General features: G+C 43.2%; 1 protein-coding gene across 3 annotated transcripts in view; it reads right to left on the bottom strand.

Moving 5' to 3' along the window:
• Nucleotides 1-26,472, bottom strand: part of LOC110489791 (collagen alpha-1(XVIII) chain) — an 82,359-nt gene that overhangs the window by 13,201 nt on the left and 42,686 nt on the right. For all 3 annotated transcript variants that reach the window (XM_036944062.1, XM_036944060.1, XM_036944061.1), the window contains exons 4-25: nt 23,497-23,571; nt 22,543-22,635; nt 17,183-17,300; nt 16,951-16,991; nt 16,390-16,581; nt 15,804-15,830; nt 14,506-14,568; nt 14,100-14,177; nt 13,925-13,981; nt 13,640-13,768; nt 11,094-11,147; nt 9,280-9,315; nt 8,778-8,903; nt 8,413-8,472; nt 8,251-8,286; nt 5,404-5,445; nt 3,954-4,016; nt 3,724-3,759; nt 3,504-3,587; nt 3,088-3,153; nt 664-726; nt 54-143 (exon numbers count right to left, since the gene is read on the bottom strand). In XM_036944062.1, the coding sequence (XP_036799957.1) occupies nt 54-143; nt 664-726; nt 3,088-3,153; nt 3,504-3,587; nt 3,724-3,759; nt 3,954-4,016; nt 5,404-5,445; nt 8,251-8,286; nt 8,413-8,472; nt 8,778-8,903; nt 9,280-9,315; nt 11,094-11,147; nt 13,640-13,768; nt 13,925-13,981; nt 14,100-14,177; nt 14,506-14,568; nt 15,804-15,830; nt 16,390-16,581; nt 16,951-16,991; nt 17,183-17,300; nt 22,543-22,635; nt 23,497-23,571 (1,629 nt within the window). The remainder of the gene's footprint in view (nt 1-53; nt 144-663; nt 727-3,087; nt 3,154-3,503; nt 3,588-3,723; nt 3,760-3,953; nt 4,017-5,403; nt 5,446-8,250; nt 8,287-8,412; nt 8,473-8,777; nt 8,904-9,279; nt 9,316-11,093; nt 11,148-13,639; nt 13,769-13,924; nt 13,982-14,099; nt 14,178-14,505; nt 14,569-15,803; nt 15,831-16,389; nt 16,582-16,950; nt 16,992-17,182; nt 17,301-22,542; nt 22,636-23,496; nt 23,572-26,472) is intronic.

The following is a 26,472-nucleotide window of genomic DNA, read 5'->3' as shown; positions in this document are numbered from 1 at the left end:
CCCAGGCAGTCAATGTGAACTTTGACCCAGGAAGTAGTGTGTGTAAGACTTACCTTGATCCCTTTGGGCCCCTGTGGCCCTGTGAGTCCAGACATCATAGACCCATCAGCGGCAACCATGACCCCTGGCTCACCCTTCTCGCCCTGCAAACACATACACAGACACACACACAATAAGATGATATGAATACTGTCCATACACTTGCAGTCAGATTACAAACATGCATACATACACACGCAAGCACACGCACATGACCCAAGGGTAATGTGCAGCACATGCATGTTGAGGCACCTTGAGCCCCTCTCAGAGAAAGGATAACATTAGATAATAATCTCATTCATGTTGTTCCATGGGCCTAGACTGAATCAGTTATATATTGTCTATGGCTGCACAGTCTGGAACACATTAGCAGGCTTTTACACATCAATAGTGTGCAGCAACCGGGGTCGTAGCTTTAATCATGAGCCCTGGTGTTTAGTTTCACACACTTTTAATTGATTGGAATCCAAAAGGCTTTGAGCCTGTATATTACATGTCCATTCAATCCTGTTTGGAAAAAGCCCCTATAGCAAAAGGTTATGCTGTAGCAAACCCTGCTATAGTTAACCTCTAGTGGAGTTCTTAAACCCAAAACAAAGACAGATAACACAAACACACACATACCTTTATTCCTGGAGGCCCCATGAAACCTGTCATCCCCAAGTCCCCCGTTGGACCCCGTGGCCCCTGGGAATAATCATAGTCAGTGAATAGATCATGTATTAATCATTTAAATAAATAACTACATTAATAATGAATTAAAACAGAGTCACAGCTGCAGTGTCTCTTTCAGTATGTACCTGTCCGATTGCACTGTATAAAGTTTGCACTGTCAAGTTCATGCCAGAAGTGTGGGCCGCATATGGTATATTTTAAAATAGAGAAAGGACAGGCATTGTACCATGGTGCTGTAACCTACCAGCAGATCCTCTGAACAGCAAGAGAGAAAATCTGATTTGGTTGACTATTTGTCAGTTACAAAAAACAGTCTGTTTCAAGGAATTATCTAACGTTTATGTACCAAGAAATCCAACAAACTAAACTACACACTGTGGAATTAACCTCCATATCAGTCACAGATAAATACCTCAACATGCATCTCTTATGACCTGGACCTAATTGTCCGTGGGACACACAAACCACTTTTTGATGACCATGCATGACAGATATCGTTACAGCAATTTGAAGAAAATCTTTGATATGATTCCAGCCATTTCTCAACATAATTGCTCTGGGAGAGCGAGTACGCCGAACCCAAAACAATATAAAAGGAGTTCTGTCATGCTATCTCGTTAATGCGAGAAACGGAGAGTTTTTAAAGAGCACTGTGAAGGAAATTGTAATCTCAAAAGATATTAACTGAAGTTAACTTGCTTCAACTCTCGCCTGTGAAATGCTTGGTGTCACTGTTGAAGGACACACACACACACACACACACACACACACACACACACACCCCCACTAGAGGTCCGCCGATTAATCGGAATGGCCGATTAATTAGGGCCGATTTCAAGTTTTCATAACAATCGGGAATCGGTATTTTTGGGTGCCGATTTTGCCGATTTTTATGGTTTTTGTTTTTATTTTTTTATACCTTTATTTAACTAGGCAAGTCAGTTAAGAACACATTCTTATTTTCAATGGCGGCCTGGGAACGGAGGGTTAACTGCCTCGTTCAGGGGCAGAACGACAGATTTTCTCATTGTCAGCTCGGGGGATCCAATCTTGCAACCTTACAGTCCAACGCTATAACCACCTGCCTCTCGTTGCACTCCACAATGAGACTGCCTATTACGCAAAAGCAGTAGAAGCCTAGGTAAGTTGCTAGCTAGCATTAAACTTATCTTATAAAAAATAATCAATCAATCATAATCACTAGTTATAACTACACATGGTTGATGATATTACTAGTTTATCTAGCGTGTCCTGCGTTGCATATAATCGATGCAACGCTGAGGGATGATTTAACAAAAGAGCATTTGCGAAAAACACCAATGCCTTTCTTAAAATCAATACACAGAAGTATATATTTTTAAACCAGCATATTTAGCTAAAAGAAATCCAGGTGAGCAGGCAATATTAACCAGGTGAAATTGTCACTTCTCTTGCGTTCATTGCACGCAGAGTCAGGGTATATGCAACAGTTTGGGCAGCCTGGCTCATTGCGAACTAATTTGCACTTTTGTGCGTTTTGCCAGCTGCTCTTCGCAAGCATAGCACTGTTTATGACTTCAAGTCTATCAGCCTAATGGCTGGTGTAACCGATGTGAAATGGCTAGCTAGTTAGCGGGGTGCGCGCTAATAGCGTTTCAAACGTCACTCGCTCTGAGACTTGGAGTAGTTATTCACCTTGCTCTGCAAGGGCTGCGGCTTTTGTGGAGTGATGGGTAACGCTGCTTCAAGTGTGGCTGTTGTCGATGTGTTCCTGGTTCGAGCCCAGGTAGGGGCGAGGAGAGGCACGGAAGCTATACTGTTACACTGGCAATACTATAGTGCCTATAAGAACATCCAACAGTCAAAGGTATATGAAATACAAAATGGTATAGAGAGAAATAGTCATATAAATACTATATTAACTACAACCTAAAACCTCTTACCTTGGAATATTGAAGTCTCATGTTAAAAAGAACCACCAACTTTCATATGTTCTCAGGTTCTGAGCAAGGAACTCAAACGTTAGCTTTTTTACATGGCACATATTGCACTTTTACTTCTCCAACACTTTGTTTTTGCATTATTTGAAACCAAATTGAACATGTTTCATTATTTATTTGCGGCTAAATAGATTTTTATTGATATATTATATTAAGTTAAAATAAGTGTTCATTCAGTATTGTTGTAATTGTCATTATTACAAATACATTTTTAAAAATCGTCCAATTAATCGGCATTGTTTTTTTTTGGACCTCCAATAATCGGTATCGGCGTTGAAAAAAATCCTAATCGGTCGACATCTAACACACACACACACACACACACACACACACACACACACACACACACACACACACACACACACACACACACCACAAGCTTAAGTCTACTTACCCTGGGCCCCTGAGATTCCAGCCCTCCTGAGAAGTTAAACACACCCTCTGTATCGTTGAGCAGGAGCTGAGGAGTACAGAGAGGAGAGGCGGTGACATCACAATCTCCGTCCACATTAAAACTGTCCCATCTGAGCTCATCAGTAGGGGTGATAACAATGTAATTTGTAACACTTGTAATTGCTCTAATAACAGCCAATTACTGTATAATATAAGCCAATAAAATATGCCTCCCGAAACTGAGATTACTGGTAATTTTAAGGAATTAAGTCATACTATACTGCCATTAGTGTGGTGCTAAAATTACAGCTGAGTAACTCAATAAATCAGAAGTAAATTGGATAAATGTCCCCATAAAGAAACACTCCTTAGCCCCTAGGTCCTTCATGAGGATCTCTTCATGGTTGATCCACTTACATCCTGGAGGTTGATGACTGGTCCTGGAGGCCCGGGAGGTCCTGGAGGGCCGGGGAAACTGAGGCCATCCTGACCTCTCTCTCCCTAACACACAGAACATAGGTCACAGTGTTAGAAGAACTAAGAACAGGGCCAGCTTGGTTGGCTCCAGAAGGCCAGTCAAAATCGATGATCTCATAACATATTGACATGAATGGAGTCAGCAGGAGTGATACTGTACCTTTGGTCCCATATCACCGCTGTCCCCCTTCGCTCCCTGCATGGAAGAAAGGGCAAACACTATAACGACAAAACATAACTGAGACCTGAGACCATTTTATGAGGAACCTATGACAACAAATGTAAAGGGTATAAAGACAGATTAGAATATTTTAAAATCAAAAGAAGTTCAAAAGAAAAGGCAAATAGAGGAGATTGAATAGGTCAGTAAAAGGCAGGTGAAGTACTGACCGTGTGCCCTGGCAGTCCGTCCAGCCCAGAGGACCCTGCTGCTCCCGGAGCACCAGGCTCCCCCTAGAGGAACAGAGATGAAATTGATGGATTATTTATTAGGATCACCATTAGCTATTGCTCATGTAGCAGATACTCTTCTTGGATCCCACACAAAACATAAAATGACATTATTTAGAACATTAGTAGACAAAAACAGTATCATGTTAAAATAAGAGAGTTTTTAGATCTGTTTGAGATGCTAGTGAAACCAACCCACATATAGTAGCCCAGAATTGAGGAACAAGTCCAACTAACTACCTCATCTACGTACCTATGATAGTAGACCTCATCAATGAGTGATACTTCTGAAAACCTTTTTATCGCAATGAGCAGATTGTATGTATAGAATTACTCTTTTCATTTGGTCATCAACGAGGTCCGGAAGGCCCCACTGAAAATTGGATATATTTCCTTGATGTCAAAATTTGCAAAAAATTGTCCTCTATTCATCATTTTGGACATTTTCGATGCCCCCTGACTGTTTAGTGATTATTAGCGAGCTGGACAGTCAAGAAACTGCATGAATGTAGGTCCATTGTCATTTATGCACAGTTTTGATTTCGTTTTAAGTATATTGAGTTTGTTTACCCAATCCCATTAAAAAAAATATATATAAAATGATGTCCAAACTTTCGACTGGTACTGTATATGGTACTGTATATACCTACCAGTCAAAAGTTTGGACACACCTACTCATTCAAGAGTTTTTCTTTATTTGTATTATTTTCTACATTGTAGAATATTAGTGAATACATCAAAACTATGAAATAACACACAAGCAATCAGGTAGTAACCCAAAAAGTGTTGAACAAATCTAAATATATTTTAGATTTTTCAAAGTAGCCACCCTTTGCCTTGATCACAGCTTTGCACACTCTTGGCATTCTCTCAACCAGCTTCATGAGGAATGCTTTTCCAACAGTCTTGAAGGAGTTCCCACATATTGCTGAGCACTTGGTGGCTGCTTTTCCTACACTCTGCGGTCCAACTCATCCCAAACCATCTCAATTGGGTTGAGGTCGGATGATTGTGGAGGCCAGGTCTGATGCAGCAGGTCTGATGCAGCACTCCATCATCAAACCAGATGGGAAAATACAGGACTCAATCCCAAAAGAATGGAACAATTGGAATTACTGTAGTTAGTTTAGAAACTTCGATTTTGGGGTGAACTTTCCCTTTAATGATATCTGAACTTTCACTTTAATGCTAGGTGATGTCTCTATCAAGGTGGTGGTGCTGGTGCATGTGAGGTACGGTGCCTGAGACCTGGACGACTGGCCCTGCCTGTGTACAGATGTTTCAGAGAGGAATTTGTTGGAAATTAGCGGGCTAATAGAATGCACATGGTGGGGAAGGCTGCACTTCCTCTGAGAGGATGAATGGGAATCAGTTAAGTAGTGGGGATCACCTTTACCGCTACACCAGGAAGCCCGTCCTGCCCGTCTTTGCCCTGTGAAGGAGAAATAAAATGGCCGTCAGTATGGGAACCTTTTACATGTATGTAGAACTACATATTCTAACACACAGAATATGTAGTGCCACTAACACATACCAGATAGAAATTAACACAAGAACACGCACACTCACAACAAATACCAACACACTTCTAGTTTATGCAGAGCAGTGAAAACTTTATAGCCACATTCGCACCAGATGATTTCATTCTTAGAACCACTTGAAGCACATTATAACTATTGCAATATTTCAGTCCTATGATCTTATACACCTGTATTCTGACTCTGTGATTCATATGATTGATACTTTAAGTGGTGTGCAGTAGGATGTTTTTTTTTTATTGAACTTTATTTAACTAGGCAAGTCAGTGAAGAACAAATTCTTATGTAAAGTGAGCTGGGATTACAAATATCAAATCAAATAAAAATATGGGACAAAACACACATAACGACAAGAGAGACAACACTACATAAAGACAGACCTAAGACAACAACATAGCATGGCAGCAACACATGACAATACAGCATGGTAGCAACACAACATGGCAGCAGCACAACATGGGACAAACATTATTTGGCATAGACAACAGCACAAAGGGCAAGAAGGTAGAGACAACAATACATCACGTGAAGCAGCCACAACTGTCAGTAAGAGTGTCCGTGATTGAGTCTTTGAATGAAAAGATGGCGATAAATCTGTCCAGTTTGAGTGTTTGTTGCAGCTTGTTCCAGTCGCTAGCTGCAGCAAACTGAAAATAGGAGTGACTCAGGGATGTGTGTGCTTTGGGGACTTTTAACATAATGTGACTGGCAGAACGGGTGTTGTATATGGAGGATGAGGGTTGCAGTAGGTATCTCAGATAGGGGGGAGTGAGGTCTAAGAGGGTTTTATAAATAAGCATCAACCAGTGGGTCTTGCGCCGGGTATACAGAGCTGGCCAGTTAACAGAGGAGAATAGAGTGCAGTGATGTGTCCTATAAGGAGTATTGGTGGCAAATAAAATAAAAATCTAATCAAATGTATTTGTCACATGCGCCGAATACAATCGGTGAAACGCTTACTTACAAGCCTTTAACCAACAATGCAGTTCAAGGAATAGAGTTCAGAAAAGATTAACTAAATAAAATAAAGTTACATTTTAGTTTTTTAAAAATCTAACAGTAACACAAGGAAATTACATAACAATAATGAGGCTATATACAGGGGGTACGGGGTACGGAGGTACAAGTTAGTCGAGGTCATTTGTAGTAGCAGCAGTGTAAAAACAAAGGGGGGGGGGGGGTCAATGTAAATAGTCCCGATGACCATTTGATTAATTGTTCAGCAGTGGCTTGGGGGTAGAAGCTGTTAAGAAGCCTTTTGGGCCTAGACTTCGAGCTCCGGTACCGCTTGCCGTGCGGTAGCAGAGAGAACAGTCTATGACTTGGGTGACCAGAGTCTTTGACAATTTTTTGGGTCTTCCTCTGACACTGCCTAGTATATAGGTCCTGGATGTCAGGAAGCTTGGCCCCAATGATGTACTGGGCCGTACGCACTACCATCTGTAGTGCCATACGGTCAGATGCAGAGCAGATGCCATTCCAGGCAGTGATGCAACTGGTCAGGATGCTCTCGATGGTGCAACTGTATAACTTTTTGAGGATCTGGGCACCCATGCCAAATCTTTTCAGTCTCTTGAGTGGGAAAAGGTGCCTTCTTCACAACTGCCGATCTATACATCTTCGTAATCTAGCATGAGTAGGATGGTCATCTGAATCAGGGCAAAATAGAAATTGGCCTATAACAGCTAAGACCAGCTTAAATAAAGGACGCACCGTGGCTGCTTTCCAAGCAATGGGAACCTCCCCAGAGAGGAGAGACAGGTTAAAAAGGTCTGACATGCCGGGCAATTCTAGGGGCAGAAACCTTAAAGAAGAAAGGGTCTAAACCATCTGGCCCAGATGTTTTTTGTGGTCAAGTTTAAGGAGCTCCTTTAGCACCTCGGACTCAGTGACTGCCTGTAGGGAAAAACTTTGTAGCGGGGCAGGCGAAAAGGAGGGAGGAGCATCGGGGCTTGTCACATGAGAAGGGGTGGGAGATGGCATGTCAGTATGTCAGGCATGTCATGTCAGTAGGCATTATCAGTAACAACCACATCATCAACATTATGGGACATGGGCAGCTATGAGGAGGAGGGTTTATTCTCCAGGTCTATAACCATTTCCCAGAACTTCTTGGGGTTAGACCCACAGAGAGAGAACTGCTCCTTAAAGTAACTAACTTTGGCCTTCCGGATAGCCTGAGTGCACTTATTTCTAATTTTCCTGAATGAGAGCCAGTCAGCCTGAATATGCCTTTTGCCAAATGGAATTCTTGAGGTGGAGTAACTCTGCCAGATCACGGACGAACCAGGGGCTGAACCTGTTCTTAATTCTAATTTTATTAATGGGGGCGTGTTTGTGAACAATATCACTGAAAATATAAAAAAGAAGGCAGTCTATCAGCAGTCAGTGGTGAAACAAGTGAGTCACACTTCACACCAAGGATCTAGTACACGTAGACATTTTAGCACATACACTACTGTGTGTCTAGAATACATGCAAACATCCAAGGGCCGTGAAAAGACTGCCGACTGCAAGTACACGTTGAATTTGATGTCAGGTAGAAGTGTGTTTTTGAAAGTAGCTGCCTCACATAGTTAGCTTTTAGCATAGTCAATTTGCTTCAAAGATGGGACATGATAACGTATTAAAACATGCCTGATAGGTACATAGAGTAAGCTCACTGTGTCAGTGATATAAGACATGAGGACATACAGTACCTTTGGTCCTGGAGGACCAGGTTTCCCAATAGGACCCTGTGGAAAGCACCAGGTAAAAAGGATTGTTAGTATTAATTATACACATTTTCACATGTAGATCAGTCTTATAAGCAAAATGGTGTCCCAGCAGCTCCATATAGAAACCACTCTTTGTGTTCTTACCTGAGGGCCTCTGGGCATCACTGCCCCAAAGCCACCGAGTGTCCCAGACCCCTCAATGTCCTGTAAACAACATACAGTCAATGACAACTGGTGTGTGGTGATGAGCCCTCTGGCACAAAATGGCTGCCGAGCATCACTAAGGTGGGTGCTACACATTGGTGATGTATAGGGTGCGTCGTTGTCCCCATCCCTTCCAACATACAATGTAAATCACTTTAAAGTTTATAATAATAATACAATAATACATAACATTGTTATGAGAACAGTATTAGCTATCCTTCATTACAAAAGCTTGAAAATAATCAGGTGTACAGTATGTTGTTGACCCTCTGACAGACAGGAGAACTGAATGAGTGAAATCATACTTCCAGGTCCAAGCTGAAGCCCCTTCCTGGGGGTCCCGGTGGCCCCGGAGGGCCCCTCAGGCCTGGCGTCCCCTCTGGGCCCTCTGAGCCGGGCAGACCTGGGAACCCTGCAGCACTTGGCTCCCCCTGGGAGAGAACAATGGTTCAGTCTAAAAACCACCTGAAGCAGCATACATTATTACGATTGCAGACGTGAAGGAACTGGATGGGTGTAAGTATTATGGAGGGGGCTTCCACTACACCCGCAGGAAGGTGGAGGCATCACAGTAGCTTAGGCCTATGTTATTCCTTTAGATCTGAAAACGCTGATGGGGGAGTGGCTAGGCATAGGTATTGTTTAAAAACACATTTTTATCTGGTTCTGGTTATTAGCAGTAATTATCACTTGATTCACATGTGGGGAACAAGTGTGTTTGCGTTTGAATAGTGGAGAAAGACCGTTGTGGTTTTTATGGTCACTTCAAGCTTGGGGAGTGATGGAGCAGCGTGACTCTGACTTTACCTTTGGTCCAGGAGGTCCGCTCAGACCCGGCTCACCCTGTCAAAGAAAATCAATGTTTCAATCAATTTAAATCAATCAAATTGAAGCTCTTTTTACATCAGAGGGAGACGTCTTGAGATAATATATTGAGATGATATACAGTGCCTTGCGAAAGTATTCAGCCCCCTTGAACTTTGCGACCTCTTGCCACATTTCAGGCTTCAAACATAAAGATATAAAACTGTATTTTTTTGTGAAGAATCAACAACAAGTGGGACACAATCATGAAGTGGAACGACATTTATTGGATATTTCAAACTTTTTTAACAAATCAAAAACTGAAAAATTGGGCGTGCAAAATTATTCAGCCCCCTTAAGTTAATACTTTGTAGCGCCACCTTTTGCTGCGATTACAGCTGTAAGTCGCTTGGGGTATGTCTCTATCAGTTTTGCACATCGAGAGACTGAGATTTTTTCCCATTCCTCCTTGCAAAACAGCTCGAGCTCAGTGAGGTTGGATGGAGAGCATTTGTGAACAGCAGTTTTCAGTTCTTTCCACAGATTCTCGATTGGATTCAGGTCTGGACTTTGACTTGGCCATTCTAACACCTGGATATGTTAATTTTTGAACCATTCCATTGTAGATTTTGCTTTATGTTTTGGATCATTGTCTTGTTGGAAGACAAATCTCCGTCCCAGTCTCAGGTCTTTTGCAGACTCCATCAGGTTTTCTTCCAGAATGGTCCTGTATTTGGCTCCATCCATCTTCCCATCAATTTTAACCATCTTCCCTGTCCCTGCTGAAGAAAAGCAGGCCCAAACCATGATGCTGCCACCACCATGTTTGACAGTGGGGATGGTGTGTTCAGCTGTGTTGCTTTTACGCCAAACAAAACGTTTTGCATTTTTGCCAAAAAGTTCAATTTTGGTTTCATCTGACCAGAGCACCTTCTTCCACATGTTTGGTGTGTCTCCCAGGTGGCTTGTAGGCAAACTTTAAACGACACTTTTTATGGATATCTTTAAGAAATGGCTTTCTTCTTGCCACTCTTCCATAAAGGCCAGATTTGTGCAATATACGACTGATTGTTGTCCTATGGACAGAGTCTCCCACCTCAGCTGTAGATCTCTGCAGTTCATCCAGAGTGATCATGGGCCTCTTGGCTGCATCTCTGATCAGTCTTCTCCTTGTATGAGCTGAAAGTTTAGAGGGACGGCCAGGTCTTGGTAGATTTGCAGTGGTCTGATACTCCTTCCATTTCAATATTATCGCTTGCACAGTGCTCCTTGGGATGTTTAAAGCTTGGGAAATCTTTTTGTATCCAAATCCGGCTTTAAACTTCTTCACAACAGTATCTCGGACCTGCCTGGTGTGTTCCTTGTTCTTCATGATGCTCTCTGCGCTTTTAACGGACCTCTGAGACTATCACAGTGCAGGTGCATTTATACGGAGACTTGATTACACACAGGTGGATTGTATTTATCATCATTAGTCATTTAGGTCAACATTGGATCATTCAGAGATCCTCACTGAACTTCTGGAGAGAGTTTGCTGCACTGAAAGTAAAGGGGCTGAATAATTTTGCACGCCCAATTTTTCAGTTTTTGATTTGTTAAAAAAGTTTGAAATATCCAATAAATGTCGTTCCACTTCATGATTGTTTCCCACTTGTTGTTGATTCTTCACAAAAAAATACAGTTTTATATCTTTATGTTTGAAGCCTGAAATGTGGCAAAAGGTCGCAAAGTTCAAGGGGGCCGAATACTTTCGCAAGGCACTGTATTCTCTGCAGTCAGTACACAGGATATCAGAGGTCTATATCCAAAGGTCGTACCTTCTCTCCTCTCTCGCCTGCTGGACCAGGGTCCCCATCGTGTCCATCAACCCCCTGGGAGATAGAACAATTCCTTAGATTAGATGTGTTTCTCCGTAATGTAGTTCTGCCCAGTATGGGATCATTCCATTTGTCAGATTGTATTTAACTGTGAAGTGTCTGATCTGACAGCACAGCAAGACAATATTCTGTATCTTTAGTCCACCGGCTAATTTAGAAATAATTCATTTATTCATCTATTCAGAAGAGCCAGAACTCAATTCATAGTTTCAACGATCATAACTGACATGCGATAAATGTCTTGTAAGTGATCCATTCACACAGTTAGTAAAGCCTCCTACATTCTCAAGTCAAAAGGCAGTTTTCCCCAACGATGCGAATAATGGGAGACCATGTTTCATGAGATGCGTCTAGCTGTAGTCAGAAGCCATTAGCTCCAGGAGCCAAGATTACATTGTTGCTTCATCGCTTCTGAACCTTTAACCTTTCCACACTAGACTCGCAATATCTTTATCGCCATTGGTTAACGGTCTTACTGTATTTTGTGAATCGTATCGTCAAACAAACTTGAAAATGTTTCTCAACAGATTAAGTGAGAGATTATTGGCCTGGGCAATAACATTCTGTAATCTGTCATTCAGAACAGATTAAAATGTCATGAGGCTGAGCAATATCTCACCACTGGGAAAGTAAGCATAAACACTGCCAAATCTCATGGAAATAGATTGTGACGTGTTGTGGAAAGATGACTGTGAGATGCCTGTACTTCACCAAAGAGGAGGTTGATTAGAGTACGTGTCGGGTTGGATTTGAAACACAACAGCCATGTAGTTTGATGAAACAGTCAAACAGTGAAACAGTGTGTAGCTACAATATTACATGCTGTCTGGAGCAGAGCCAAGTAATCAGGGGTCTGTCTGTGGGAAGTTGGGACCTGGGAATGCATGATCACATGGGCAACTACCTCTGTCGAGGTACAAGTCGGCCTTAACCACAGATGTAGGATCTGATTACTCAACCAGCTACCTCCGATCCTAAACCTAACCAGTAGGGGGCTGACAAAAAGACCTGACCCTGCATCATCGGCTAATGCAAACTTTGACCTACTCTGTCAAACACAAAAGGTTGCAATTCCCATAGTGCTCTGTGATCAAGGTCCCTGGCTTTGAACAGACGAGAAGTCTGAGCTGTGTACATGCTCTGAGGACAGCAGGCCAGGCCAGGCAGCTTGTAGAGCGTGGCGCAGGCAGGGTAGACCACACAGACAGAGAGGGACGCTGACTGGGGTTGTGTTTACCGTAGCAAAGGGGAGCAGACTTGCTTATAAACACAGAGCTCCTTTTACAGTTTGCCTAAGAGACTGGGTGACACACACAATGACTGGTGTGTGAGTGATGTCACTCCTGCTTTCCTTCTAGATTGATTAACAGACATGCAACAATAATAAAACTCCCCTCTTTTTTCATGTTTACTAAAGCAGTGTGTTACACACCAGTATAGAGGTTTGACCCTATTATATAACCATAACAGTGGTTAACTATCTTAACTGTTCATGATTGAAAGTCAAACTCCAATGTGCTTTTTGAAACAGTTACAAATCAATATTTGCCTCCATGCCTCTGTCTACAGCCCTCCTTCCCACAGTAAAAATCTCCCCAATTCACAGCAGGTCAGAAAGTATCATTTACAATACAAGTTGTCAAGGCAGCCAGATTGGTGTCACGAGGGTCCAGCTCCATGGTGACCTCACCAAGGCAACAGCTGCTCTGGGTCCCTCAATCACCCGTTCAATCATTCACATAAACATTGGGCCTCCCGAACGTTCTAGGCTTAAGCAAACGGAACAAATTGCAGGGTTGCAGGGGAATTATGCGTTATCCAAATGGTTTCCAGGCATCTCTTGTCATGTAGCGATCAGAGATGTTATAGTTGTGCTGGGCAACAGAAGGGATTGCTGTAAGGTTGTCCGAAGGTTGCTGCTGGGTTTGCCAAATCTTGTGGCAGACACCTGGAGTTCCATGCTGTTGATTATCTGGCAGCAATTTGTTCTAAGAAATTGATTTGTAAGCTCACACACACCCTTTGTTCATGGTTCTGCAGCACAGAGAGTACACAAAACCACAGATGCCTGATGTTAAGAAACATGGGGAATGAAGGGAAGTTGTGGGGGAAATTATGCCATTTTGGCCCATCGGTTCAATGAATAGATATGACCAGAGTTTAATACCAACCCAGAACCCAGAACCAGAACCAGAGCCACTAAACCAACCCAGCATCACCTGAAACAGAGGCCAGGTGAGCAATGGAAAAAGGGACTGGAACACCACCACAGAGTTTAGTTGTGTCTACAATGCGGTTTTAGAAGTCTCCTTCAAATGTGGGTTGGAATGTAGCAATGCTGACCTCTCCACAGGGTGTGCTATAACAGCTGCTTAATTGGCCCTTAGAACTACAAGTGATAGACGGATGGCACCATCTTACCACTCACTGGCTTTAACAGTATAAGTGAGAGTGATGGAGTTTCAGTAAAGTGTTGGGTGACTCACAGGCTGTCCAGGTTTACCCATCTCTCCATCCTTCCCGGGGGTCCCAGGGGCTCCAGGTGACACAGAGAGGCCCTCAGATGAACCTGGGGGGCCAGGCAGCCCTGGAGAACCCGGTGGACCAGGGGGACCCTGGATGAAGAAAATAAATAATATTACCATTAATGGTAACAAATAGCATAACCGTCATAATGCATTAACGCTAATGCTAACTGCCTTTGTGGCTGTAATCAGAGAGCAGAACAACAGCAGGTGGATTCTAGGTTTTTGAAAAGGATGGCCACTCACTGTCATAATCTCTGTGTCGCTGTCAAAGTCCTCAAAGCCCGAACCGTCCACAACATTCTGCAAACCACATCAACTTACAATGAATCAATGAACTGATGAATCAATCAATCAACTAATTATTCCATCCATCCATCCATTAATCCACACATCCAGGGTGGTTCATTTCACTACATACCAGGGATCTGGATGAGTTGGGTCGACCCGGTGGCCCGGGAGGACCGGGGGAACCAGGTTTGCCCACTCCAGGATCACCCTACAGGGGTCAACAACAACACACAATCCAGGGTCAAACACAACAACCAACTAGATCAGTGTTTCTCAATCCAATCCCAGGGCACGGGAGCCTGTAGGGGGATTTGTTCAAGGCCAGCACTAACACACCTGATTCAATTCATCGCCAGCCCTTGATTAGTTGAATCGAGTGTGTTGGTGCTCTTCTAGATGAATAATGTAATGACGTAGAACACTGCTGAACTATTCAGTGACAGTCCCCCATGACCTTGTAGATGCTAAAACCTGTAGGTCACTAGTACATCATGTACCCTCTGTAACCGTGATGTTATACACTATGTGTTTTTCACCTTGTCTCCTTTGGGACCAGGATCTCCTGGCAAGCCTGGGAATCCCTGAACTCCATTTTCTCCCTGTGGTAGGAACACAGCAAGTGAGTATTATCAACATGAGAAATGGCTGCTGGTTGAAACATATATAGAAATCCACATGGGTTGTGTACTGTACTGTAGGCTTTCTAACAATGATTGGGGGATTGGCAGGAGTTGGAGATTGGATTCATGTGTGGCCCTTCCTCAAGTTATATCTCACTCCATAAACACAGTGTTCAAAGAAAACATTCACCCCGGTATTCACTACAACAGTTATCTAATCTCTTCTGAAGCCCCTTTATGACTGTGTGCACACATGCAGACACACACGCCACACACACACACACACACACACACACACACACACACACACACACACACACACACACACACACACACACACACACACACACACACACACACACATGCAGACACACACACACAGACGTACACACACAGATGTACCACATATAAGCAGGACCTATATCCCACCCCATAGGTGGGCAGGTGAAACAGATGAAAAACAGCTAGAGAGACCACTGTAGAAGATAGGGACATGAGTTGTAAATAAATAGTCAGCCATTTTGGACTACAGCTGTTGGAGATGCATGCACAATGAACTAAACTTTCCTAATTTATGTAAATCATTTTTAAATCACTATATCCCCCTTTCCTCCATTATTGGCTAAAGTACTGGGTCTGGTGCACACATGTGAGATATTGGCAGGTTGTGTGTGTGTGTGTGTGTTTCATAGGGGGCTGCTGAGGGGAGAACGACTCATAATAATGGACGAAATGGACTGAATGGAATGTCACCAAACACATGGAAATTATGTGTTTGATGTATTTGATACCATTCCAACTATTCCACTCCAGCCATTACTATGAGCCCACTCTCCCCAATTAAGGTACCACCAACCTCCTGTGGTGTGTGTGTGTGTGTGTGTGTGGTTGTGTGTGTGTGGTTGTGTGTGTGTGGTTGTGTGTGTGTGTGGTTGTGTGTGTGTGTGCCTGGGAAGCTGTGGCATGTGTACAGTGTTCTTGAGAAAGAGAGAGGTTGGCAGTCATTGTATGTAGCAGGACAACAGGGTCAAGTCTTATGTATTGTGTACTGTAGGGCCTAACACTGAAACAATTACTGTAAGTAGACTAATAGTTTAATTTACACAGTGTAGTGATCTCAACTCAAAGATGTGTGAGTCGAGTAATAATGAAAGCTTGAAGTCCATAGAAATGAAGCACAAGTCATATTGAGCAATGACATGAAGAATACTTACTGGGTCACCATCTTTCCCTCCACTGCCCTGGAGAACAAAGAAAACAACAATATAAAAGACCCCAAACTATTTTTGACCCCATAAACATACATCAGCTACATCAAAAACTGCCCTTCTCAACCACTGAACAAGATGACAATAAAGCTGTCATGGACAACGGCCGAAGGCCTGAAACCACCTAAATAGGCCATTAAAATAGACAATAGCAGATGTTTATAGAGACAGAATTACAGAGAGAGAACGCCAATTGAACTGAACTATTCTGGTGAAAGATATGCCGGGCGGGCCAAACCACACAAATAAAAAGGATAGCATGTTCACAATGTGAGACGGAGAATAGAGAATGCTCCCCTATCGCTTGCCAACTGCCGAGCTCTCACTGTGTTTATTGTGCATTGCGTAGCATGACAAATCAGGCAGGGTGTTGTCTGGTGTTTGGCAGGAACTGTCTAAGAGCCAAAGAGAACGAATGAATTGACCGTAACCAGATACTACTGCGATTTTGCCCAATTACAATGTAGTGCTGATAAACATGATCAATGGGTGGTGAAGGGAGGGGATGTTGTGCTAACAAACAGGCTCTTACTGGCTGGCCGTCGTTGCCGGGTGCTCCGGGTGTTCCTGCTGGTCCCTGAGGCCCCTGGGGGCCCCTTGGTCCTGGCTCTCCCTCCCCAGAGGAGCCATCGCCTAACGGGCTTTGCGGGCCTGGGGGGCCGGGGGAGCCAGGGGGTCCGGCTGGCCCTGGGTCTCCTCGCTCTCCTTTCTGACTGGGCGTCGCCTGGAGGGAGAGAGTAGGCTCACACCATGAAAGGATGTTTTAGAACAAGCTAGCAAAGTGTGGTATGTCTGGTATATTGGCAATAAATTATTTGTTATTGATGGCTCGTCAGGTACAATAGGGCAGGGGTTCTCAAACGCTCTTCCAGGACCCCCAGCCACTCCATGTACTTGAACTACTGAGCTAGCACACCTGATTCAACTTGTCAACAAATTATCAAGCCTTTGACTAGGTGAATCAGATGAGCTAGTTCAGGACTACAACTAACGACAGATTTGACAACCACTGTTATAGATCAGGTAACACACTCCAGGTCTTCAGTTACATCCTATTCCATCTCATTCATTCAAGTCAACAACTGATACTTACACTTCCTGGTCTATAGGCTGCATCCGCTGTCTGACTTGTTCCTGTGGCCAAAGACACAAAATCATCAATACAAATGTACAGTATATGGCTCCTTACCTCACCATGTTTTACCGCCACCTAGTGGCTATTCATGTAAATACCACAAGGCATAATAACATGTTCACGCAGTGAATTTTCATTTCAAATGATCATAAATTAATAAATTGTGTACAGTCTTCCTCCTCTCTCTCACCTCTCTCAGCGGTCAGCTCCACTTCCTGACCCGAGGTCTCGCCAGCATCCTCCTCATCGTCACTGGGCGCTGCCTCTGTGGGAGGGGCACGCACTGGGGTGATCATTGGCTCCTCTGGCTGAGGGTTTAGGGGGAGAGCGGGAAGAAATTTAAAACAATGCATAATTTGAACATACAGCTAGAGTCAGGTTCATCATGTTCTGCAAGATTGGTTTTGTCGCCCTAGGAAAAGCCAAGAATTTGGAATGTTTGGTTGAATTGTTGCCATGATAATTTGTTGCTTTTTCAGAATTGACTTTCAGTCCTTACTGGGCAAACTACATACGACTCAGATGACTTTTCTGGTTCTCTGGTGGATTATTACATAACTTTATTTGAACAACTTTCATCAACTCTTGTGAACACATTCTGAACCCAGGGCTTGGAAATGTTTGCCATTGACACCCCTGGAAAGTTTGATCCTGTGATCGTCACCATTGGCAGACAGCGGGGATGATTTTGATGTTGTTGCCTCTACCATGTTGTTGTGGAGTCCAACACGAGCTGGAATGAAACCCATCATGAGAAAGTGTAACAGCAAACTGGGGAAAAATACAGTGCCTTGCGAAAGTATTCGGCCCCCTTGAACTTTGCGACCTTTTGCCACATTTCAGGCTTCAAACATAAAGATATAAAACTGTATTTTTTTGTGAAGAATCAACAACAAGTGGGACACAATCATGAAGTGGAACGACATTTATTGGATATTTCAAACTTTTTTAACAAATCAAAAACTGAAAAATTGGGCGTGCAAAATTATTCAGCCCCCTTAAGTTAATACGTTGTAGCGCCACCTTTTGCTGCGATTACAGCTGTAAGTCGCTTGGGGTATGTCTCTATCAGTTTTGCACATCGAGAGACTGACATTTTTTCCCCATTCCTCTTTGCAAAACAGCTCGAGCTCAGTGAGGTTGGATGGAGAGCATTTGTGAACAGCAGTTTTCAGTTCTTTCCACAGATTCTCGATTGGATTCAGGTCTGGACTTTGACTTGGCCATTCTAACACCTGGATATGTTAATTTTTGAACCATTCCATTGTAGATTTTGCTTTATGTTTTGGATCATTGTCTTGTTGGAAGACAAATCTCCGTCCCAGTCTCAGGTCTTTTGCAGACTCCATCAGGTTTTCTTCCAGAATGGTCCTGTATTTGGCTCCATCCATCTTCCCATCAATTTTAACCATCTTCCCTGTCCCTGCTGAAGAAAAGCAGGCCCAAACCATGATGCTGCCATCACCATGTTTGACAGTGGGGATGGTGTGTTCAGCTGTGTTGCTTTTACGCCAAACATAACGTTTTGCATTGTTGCCAAAAAGTTCAATTTTGGTTTCATATGACCAGAGCACCTTCTTCCACATGTTTGGTGTGTCTCCCAGGTGGCTTGTGGCAAACTTTAAACAACACTTTTTATGGATATCTTTAAGAAATGGCTTTCTTCTTGCCACTCTTCCATAAAGGCCAGATTTGTGCAATATACGACTGATTGTTGTCCTATGGACAGAGTCTCCCACCTCAGCTGTAGATCTCTGCAGTTCATCCAGAGTGATCATGGGCCTATTGGCTGCATCTCTGATCAGTCTTCTCCTTGTATGAGCTGAAAGTTTAGAGGGACGGCCAGGTCTTGGTAGATTTGCAGTGGTCTGATACTTCTTCCATTTCAATATTATCGCTTGCACAGTGCTCCTTGGGATGTTTAAAGCTTGGGAAATCTTTGTGTATCCAAATCCGGCTTTAAACTTCTTCACAACAGTATCTCGGACCTGCCTGGTGTGTTCCTTGTTCTTCATGATGCTCTCTGCGATTTAAACGGACCTCTGAGACTATCACAGTGCAGGTGCATTTATACGGAGACTTGATTAAACACAGGTGGATTGTATTTATCATCATTAGTCATTTAGGTCAACATTGGATCATTCAGAGATCCTCACTGAACTTCTGGAGAGAGTTTGCTGCACTGAAAGTAAAGGGGCTGAATAATTTTGCACGCCCAATTTTTCAGTTTTTGATTTGTTAAAAAAGTTTGAAATATCCAATAAATGTCGTTCCACTTCATGATTGTGTCCCACTTGTTGATTCTTCACAAAAAAATACAGTTTTATATCTTTATGTTTGAAGCCTGAAATGTGGCAAAAGGTCGCAAAGTTCAAGGGGGCCGAATACTTTCGCAAGGCACTGTATGTATTCTTTGATTGTGGATATTTGTGAAAAGGAGAACAAGGTGAATGAGTTTCAGGACAAAATAAAAACTTTGAAAGGATGAGAGATCAGCTGGTGAAAACGGTCAGGTGTGTGGATAGAAAGGTGATTCATGCATTCAATGCCACTTTGAGAAAGATGAAAGTTCTCAAGAAGAAACTGTCTCACAAGTGTCTCCTTGAGAATATCCTGGAGCACATCCACATCAAATAATCAGATTATGGAAGCTGAGGTGCAGTGGCGTCGGCAGGTAGCCTAGCGGTTAGAGCGTTGTTGCCAGTAACTGAAAGGTTGCTGGATCGAATCTCTAACCCACTGTTCCCCGGGCACTGAAGACGTGGATGTCGATTAAGGCAACCCCCCTTTATTATTTTATAGTACTAGTTAAAATCTGTCATCAAAACTTTTTTTTTTTCATGATTATTATATTAATTATTATTGTATTTAACCCTTTCTGTGTGTCCCTGATATCACTTTCTACCCTGTTAGTTTGTAGTAATTCTCCTTTAAGAAAACAGCCTCTTCCCACAATGACATGTGGTTCAGGAAGTATCATTATTTGTTTGATGGGAAAACAATGGTGCAAAGCTAAATAAATATACATCTATTTTTACATGTTTCGTGTTAGTCTGCTTGCCTCACTCGTACATTTCCATCCTGTTGAGCTAAATTATAGAGAAAATTCATAAAATGACAAAAGACATTTCATATAGAAGTTAAATCCTCTTCAAGTGTTGACCATTATGCTATCTTATTAATCTCAATCACCCACAGAGCTATGACTAATTTAGGCTCCAAATGTCCACCCTGTTAGGATTATATATGTTTTTCTGAAACTCAAACTTTTTCTGACAAAATAAATGTTTTAAAAAGTGGCAGGGGTGGCGGGGTGGGGGTTGGGGGTGGCTGTATAATCAATCATCATTGTAGTAATAAAATGGTAATTGTAAACACTTAAAACTACACATTTACAACTGTGGCAATACTGTGATGTTGTAAAATCATTTGATGTAATTCGATCCTCTATTGTAATTGTGACCTGTGGTTTTGATTGTGTGTGCTTTTATATTATTTTCAATACATTTTTTAAATAAATGCTAAAATATGTTTTAAGTGAGAAGTAGGCAGGTAAGAAAGCTGAAAAAGGAAATTCACATGAGCACCAGAAAGCCTACTTCACCCATGCTCTACCAAGGTTTTCCAGCACACAGCTTTGACCTACTACAGTAGCTATGTTGGTCTATTGTACTTCAAATAATGTCTATGCAGGTTGCTTAGGATTCAAATCTTCTCGTACTGCCTAATTCATACTATTTTCCAATAGGGGGCAGAGGAGCTGCATGGTGTGTTTTCTCTCCTTCTCTGGCTCATAGCTTATGTATGTGGACGTGTGTTTATGTGTGTGTGTGTGTGTGTGTTTATGTTTGTATTTGTATGTGTGAGCATGCATATGTGTGTATGAATGTGTTTGTGTGTGTGTGGGCTGACGGACCAGGAGCCCTGCCAAACCAGCTATGCAGGAAAACGCTGGGACCGGATCCACAAGCACACTTGGAATGCCAGAGACATCCTCCCCTGCCTCAGTACATCCTATGCTCTCGGATGAAGCCGCCCATGGGCACAGATCTGGGACCAGTTTTCCCTCCGAAAATCCAAAGATTCCACATTAGCCAAATCTACCCCAATGCCAGCTAGGACAGAGGACACAAACAAGCTGTGAGTGGGAGCAGCCTCAAGGAGAGGTAAGGGAGGATAGTGTAGACCACACAAAGTCCAACCTTCACACACAGCTGGAGAGAGAGACAGGGAGATGGAGAGGGAGAGACAGGGAGAAGGGGAGAGAGAGAATGAGAGAGAGAGAGAGAGAGAGAGAGAGAGAGAGAAAGACCGCAAAAGAGAGAAGGGGAGATAGAGACAGAGAGCGTGAGAGAGAGAGAGAGTGAGAGAGATAAAGAGAGACAGCAAGAGAGAAGGGCAGAGAGAGAATGAGAGACAGAAACAGAGAATGAGGGAGACAGAGACACAGAGAAAGAGAATGAAAGAGAGACAGAGAGCGAGAGAGAGAGACCACAAGAGAGCGAAGGGGAGAGAGAGAAGTAAGTAGCCTTGGTAGTGTGTTGCCTAACTAACTAACCACAACCATGTGGTGCTTCAAAGTTGGGTTACTAATCTCCATGTACTAAGTGTCCTGGAAAATTCCCATTGACCTGCACACGGTGTGGTCTCTCCTACTCAACTTTTGATCTCGTCACATTCTTTCAGATCATATCCATTCCCTGGTAATTGGAGAGAAAAAGCTAATGGGATATTGGAAGAGAAACTCTGCCAAGCATCAGTGAATGACTAAGCAGGTGTGATGTTAAGCAGTCTGCTTGGGGTCCATGTGAAAGTTCAATGCACTGAAAAGATGACGGAAGGCAGTGTCAAGTATCTTGTCAACAGAGCATGATCTCCACGACATATACTGTAGCATGGGATGTGTCTGTCAACGTTAGATCCTTTTTTGAGGCATGAAAATGTCCTTCAAGCTAAAGACCAATACGTCTCCCTCCAAACGGGCAGAAGGATACAGCAGAGGAGTGGGAGTGAGACAGACAGTAACATGTTTTTGGATGCAGAACTCACTCAGACCTCTTCTAATGGACTCCATATCAAACGAGCAAGCTTCATTTCCATCTCTGGGAATAACCAATGTGTTCTTATCTAAATGGCTGTGGTGAGATATGGGGGAGTGGAGCACAGATGTGTCAGAAAGCAGCTGATATTCAGAAGAGGAAATGTTTTCCTCCCAGACGCGGTTCCAAGAACATCAGGCCAGATCTGGCTGAGCTAAGAGCATTTCTCACATGGAGAACCTGGCAGGAGGAACGGCATATCTCCACGTCTCCCACCTAACTGGCCCTATTAGCAGGACATTTTTCAATTGGAATGATCCCAGGCCCTTTGATTCTGGATGTACTGTAAAAACACTGTGGAAGTATGGATTTAGAAGGTGTACATTTTGTTGACGTTTCAATTGAAGTATTTCGTAAACTATCCTTGTGGGTTATGAGCGTGGGATAAAATATGTCTGCATGTTAATATACTGTACGTGGTTGGGTCTGTACGTGCGTGCGTGTCACTCACCATAATGTACTCTCTCTCCTCCACTACCTTCTTCACTTCGTCCAGAGTTTCTGTGTCATCGAAGGAGTCGTCTCCACTCCCATACCCAGATGCCTGAAAGAGAATTACAATGGAATTACTCTAGTAGCAACCTTGTCATAACATACCATTTAAATTATGACTCATGAATTTGCAATCTCCTTTTTTTTTTTTTTTACATATTCAATCACAAGCCAATTATCTAATGCTTTTCCAAGTAGCAATAACTCAGGCTTATGCATGTGGAAATACTTAAAAAACAGAGATGAAAACAGAGGGGGGGAAATACAAAGAAATCTAATCAACCAAAACAATCTGTAAAGCCCTGCAGGCTGCAGACCAGACTCTTTCACACAGTCCTGTGATGCTCTCTCACAACCACAAGAGGGGGTGATGAGCCCATTCATCATGAGCCTTTCTCAGGTTTGATGGAGTCGGTCGGTCGTAGTTCAGCCCATTAGCACTGATTCAAGGTCAGATTTAACATTTTCATAATAGTTTTAGTATTGGGGGTGGAGTCATCTGATCCAAGCACACCTGTTGGAGGGCAACTTCGACCTCAAGCTTTGAGGATATCAGTGAATCTTGCAGCGAGGCGAGCCCCTGTACAGTACCTTACCACTGTCTCTGGTGTTAACCACAAACACTGCTCCAACAGCCTTAAATAGCCTCTCATTGCATTCTTTCCTTTATGAGGATTCATTTGAACATATTTCATAGGTGATAGTTGTATGGCGGAAATGCCATCTGTATTTGGAAAGTTACATATCTTAACTTGATTGCTGACATGCAACACATGTTTGGGACTATATCAAATCAAATCAAATGTTATTAGTCACATGCGCCGAATACAACAGGTGTAGACCCTTAAAAATATAGTTTTTGGGTGGAATTGTCCTTAAAGGTAGAGTATTGGGATTAAGGGGACACACTCACATAGGGGTCGTCCTCCTCACACTGGTCATCTGGGGCCGAGGGGTCCCCCTTCAGAACCAGCTGCTGAATAGAACCCTGGGGGGGAGAGAGAGAGAGAGAGAGACAGAGAGAGAGAGAGACAGAGAGAGAGAGAGAGACAGAGAGAGAGAGAGGGGGGAGACGTTAAGTCACAATAACACTAGTGTACACACTCACAGTCAATGCATGAACCCTTGTGCCCTTGCACCCATATGCACACACACACACACACACACACACACACACACACACACACACACACACACACACACACACACACACACACACCAAATGAATGACCATTCTCACTCTCACTCCCATTAGTAATACCATTCCACAACCTTTTACTGCAATTGAAATCAGCATTTCAAGTATGGCGAACAGGTGCCTCTAGTCTTACTGACAATAACTATTCAAGACAAGCAACCTTTAAACTGCTATAACTCGAACAGAACATAGATCCCACTCTAGCAATGAATAACAGAAGTGCTGCAAACGGACAAAGGCGTGCTTGGTAAATCTATTTGTGGGTTCTATCCAGAGGACAAACACCTGTTTTTAATCCAACAAATCTTCTAGGAAACAAGTGGAGGGGAGAGAGGGAGAAGAGAGGAGAGGAGGGGAGGGAGAAGAGAGGCAGGATCAATCTGGGTCAACCAAATCAAGTCCATCTGTTGATGCTGTAAACAGAGTTTGCAGATAAACAACAAATGTGCCATGCAACAGAGAGCTCTGATTAATTCAAAGTTTCATGAGCTTTTCTGAGATCAATCTTAATCTTTGAATAGAAAAGGGACGCGAGAAGAGCACGGTACAGCACAATCAAGGATTTTGTTGAATTAAACTTGAATTAAAAGCATTGCGATCAGTGAGCCTTCCAAATAGGAAACACTACCATCAATCGCGTTCAGCTGATGATTCGTTGATTATTTGAATCAGCTGTGTAGTGCTAGGGCAAAGTCCAAAAGCGCACCCCCTGGTGTCCCGAGGACCGAGTTTGGGAAACCCTGCTCAACACTGCAGCTGTGACCTACAGGGGGTGCTGCTGACCCATACTGATCAGCAGCTGTGTGATTGCAATGACATTGTATGCGTTTGTGTGCATTGCTCACAGTGTGTGATCCCAGTGCCTGATGGGCGAGACTTTTTTTTAAAAGCTGCTCTAAGGGCCCGAATCCCACCCCTGATCTGTAATATTGCTGGAATGCTACGGTAGACTACTGATATTGCTTTTCACCCCTACGATGACACAACTGAGCAAAGACATAATAATAGAATTGAGCTCTACTGTCCAATGTGAATCGGCTGTTCTTCTTTTTGCTGTTTTATGTTCATCCCGACTCCTCAGACGCTACAAACACAAACAGTACATACTGTACGAGAGGCTGGAAGCAGCACCGGGCCGGCTGCAGAGCATCGCCCCCCCCAATAGTGTTGTTTTGATCCATGTCCACTATTGGCTATATGTTACTAATCTAACAGGACTCAGACATAAACACAAAAAGAAGCATCAACAGCAGAAGCATGAAGTAAACAGATTTGACACGACCAAGTAAACACAAATATAGCAGTAAAAGCTGTACAATAAAATGCAACTTGCAAATCCACATTATTTAAGAAAAGGGACATTTACAGTAAATGAAACGAGGGACATATAAAAGCAGCTAGAAGCAGCTACCCTCAGCCAGAGGGTACACTTAGTATGGTAAGAGTATGCATCCCTGTGGCGGAGGGGAGTAGTGAGCTTAGATTTATGAGGATGGGGATGTGGCCAAAGGCACAGAGAGCCATGTCTCAGCCGAGCTGGATTGTCTCTTGGCTGCAGATGGGGAGGAGGGGGGAGTGGTGTACCTCTCTCTTCCTCAGACCTTACTGGATCAGTAACGTTATCTCACGGCCTGCCTGTAATCTGAGGAGCATTGGCTAGACTGACTAAACTTTTCTGCACACTGTTTGGCAGGGTAACAACAAGCTGGCTACAGCAGACACCAACAGGCACACAGCAAGAGGAGGGTTTTCCTCACAGCACAAGCCACCACACTGCATAAACAACCATGTCTGTTGGAACCGAGTAACTGTTGCAAAGACTGCAGACGCGAAGGTCTTGTGTTGTGATGGTAAGTTACACAATGAACGGTCCTATCAAGTAGAACATCTAAAACATATGCTGCTTACGTCAGGGTTACACAAAGTCTCTTTGCAAGATTTCAGCTAACGCTTAAATGTATTTAGAAATAAAACAAACATGGTCACTATCAGAACTGGCTGTTACTGAAGACCACTGGTCCCAAACCAGCATGGTATGACTACCATGACTGCCTGGCTGCAAGCACGCACACACACGCTCACACTCACGCCCACAAGCACGCGCACACATGCACGCACGCACACACTCACGCACACACACACGCACACTCATGCGCATGCACCCTCTTGGCAGAGCAAGAGAAAGAGAGAGGACTAAAGGAAGATGAGCAATGAACACAGAGTGATTTATAGAGTGAAAGGCTCTGATCAGCGAGCAGTCTGCTTTGCTCCCGGGTGCTAGGTGAGAAGAGATAGGCGGGTGCAGGTTGAAACAAGCAGGTTGGAAGAGAGAGAGTTTCCTGCTCCTCTCCCCAAGGTTAACTGTATTTCTTGGAATCTACCAACCCATCGCTCCAATGAAACTTTAATGAGAGGAAAATAGCTGCTTGAAATGAGCTTTTTGGTGCACTTTAAAACTGAAGCAGGCAATGATTTATTAGTTCATCCACTCTGTTTAGATTAGTACAACATTAAGTAGTGGTATGGTGGAGTGGAAGTAGCAATTGATTGGTTATTTTATATCTAAGGGTGAAATAAACTGCATTGTAATGCCAGGATTTAGATCAATGGGATAACACAGTCTTGTGGCTCGCAGAAGAGCTGGGTTCGAGTCACATACGCTGTCACGTTCTGACCTTTATTTCCTTTGTT

The sequence above is a fragment of the Oncorhynchus mykiss genome, chromosome 15, assembly GCF_013265735.2.
Source record: "Oncorhynchus mykiss isolate Arlee chromosome 15, USDA_OmykA_1.1, whole genome shotgun sequence".
Classification (NCBI taxonomy): Eukaryota; Metazoa; Chordata; class Actinopteri; order Salmoniformes; family Salmonidae; genus Oncorhynchus; species Oncorhynchus mykiss.
The sequence above is the reverse complement of the archived record's forward strand: the minus strand, read 5'-3'. Positions and strand labels throughout refer to the sequence as shown.